The sequence below is a fragment of the Egretta garzetta genome, unplaced genomic scaffold (genome assembly GCF_000687185.1).
Source record: "Egretta garzetta isolate BGI_Z169 unplaced genomic scaffold, ASM68718v1 scaffold366, whole genome shotgun sequence".
Lineage (NCBI taxonomy): Eukaryota > Metazoa > Chordata > Aves > Pelecaniformes > Ardeidae > Egretta > Egretta garzetta.
The window spans coordinates 163,929-164,197 of NW_009260018.1; the positions used below are offsets into that span (position 1 = coordinate 163,929).

Sequence of the window (269 nt, forward strand, 5' to 3'; positions counted from 1 at the left end):
ATGGTGCTGGAAGGGCTGAAGGCCAAGCTGCGGTGCTGGGGCCGGCAGCTCTGCTACTCCCTGCTCCTGCTGCTCTATGCGGGGTGGCCCCAGTGCCTCACCCCCCCCCTCCGTTACAGGCTGCTCTTCGGGATGCTGTACCCTGCCTACGCTTCCTACAAGGCTGTGAAGACCAAAAACATCCGGGAATACGTGAGTAGGGTGCCTGGGCAGCTCCTTCCCGGGCTCCAGCCCCAGGGCTGACAGGCTCCCCCCCCCCCCCCCCGGCC

The 269-nt window shown here is 66.9% G+C and overlaps 1 protein-coding gene across 1 annotated transcript in view; it reads left to right on the top strand.

The window, feature by feature from the left end:
- Positions 1-269, top strand: part of REEP4 (receptor accessory protein 4) — a gene marked incomplete at its 3' end in the record, with an annotated part of 1,311 nt that continues 1,042 nt past the window's right edge. The window contains exon 1 of the mRNA XM_009640652.1: positions 1-192. Within this exon, the coding sequence (XP_009638947.1) occupies positions 1-192 (192 nt within the window). The remainder of the gene's footprint in view (positions 193-269) is intronic.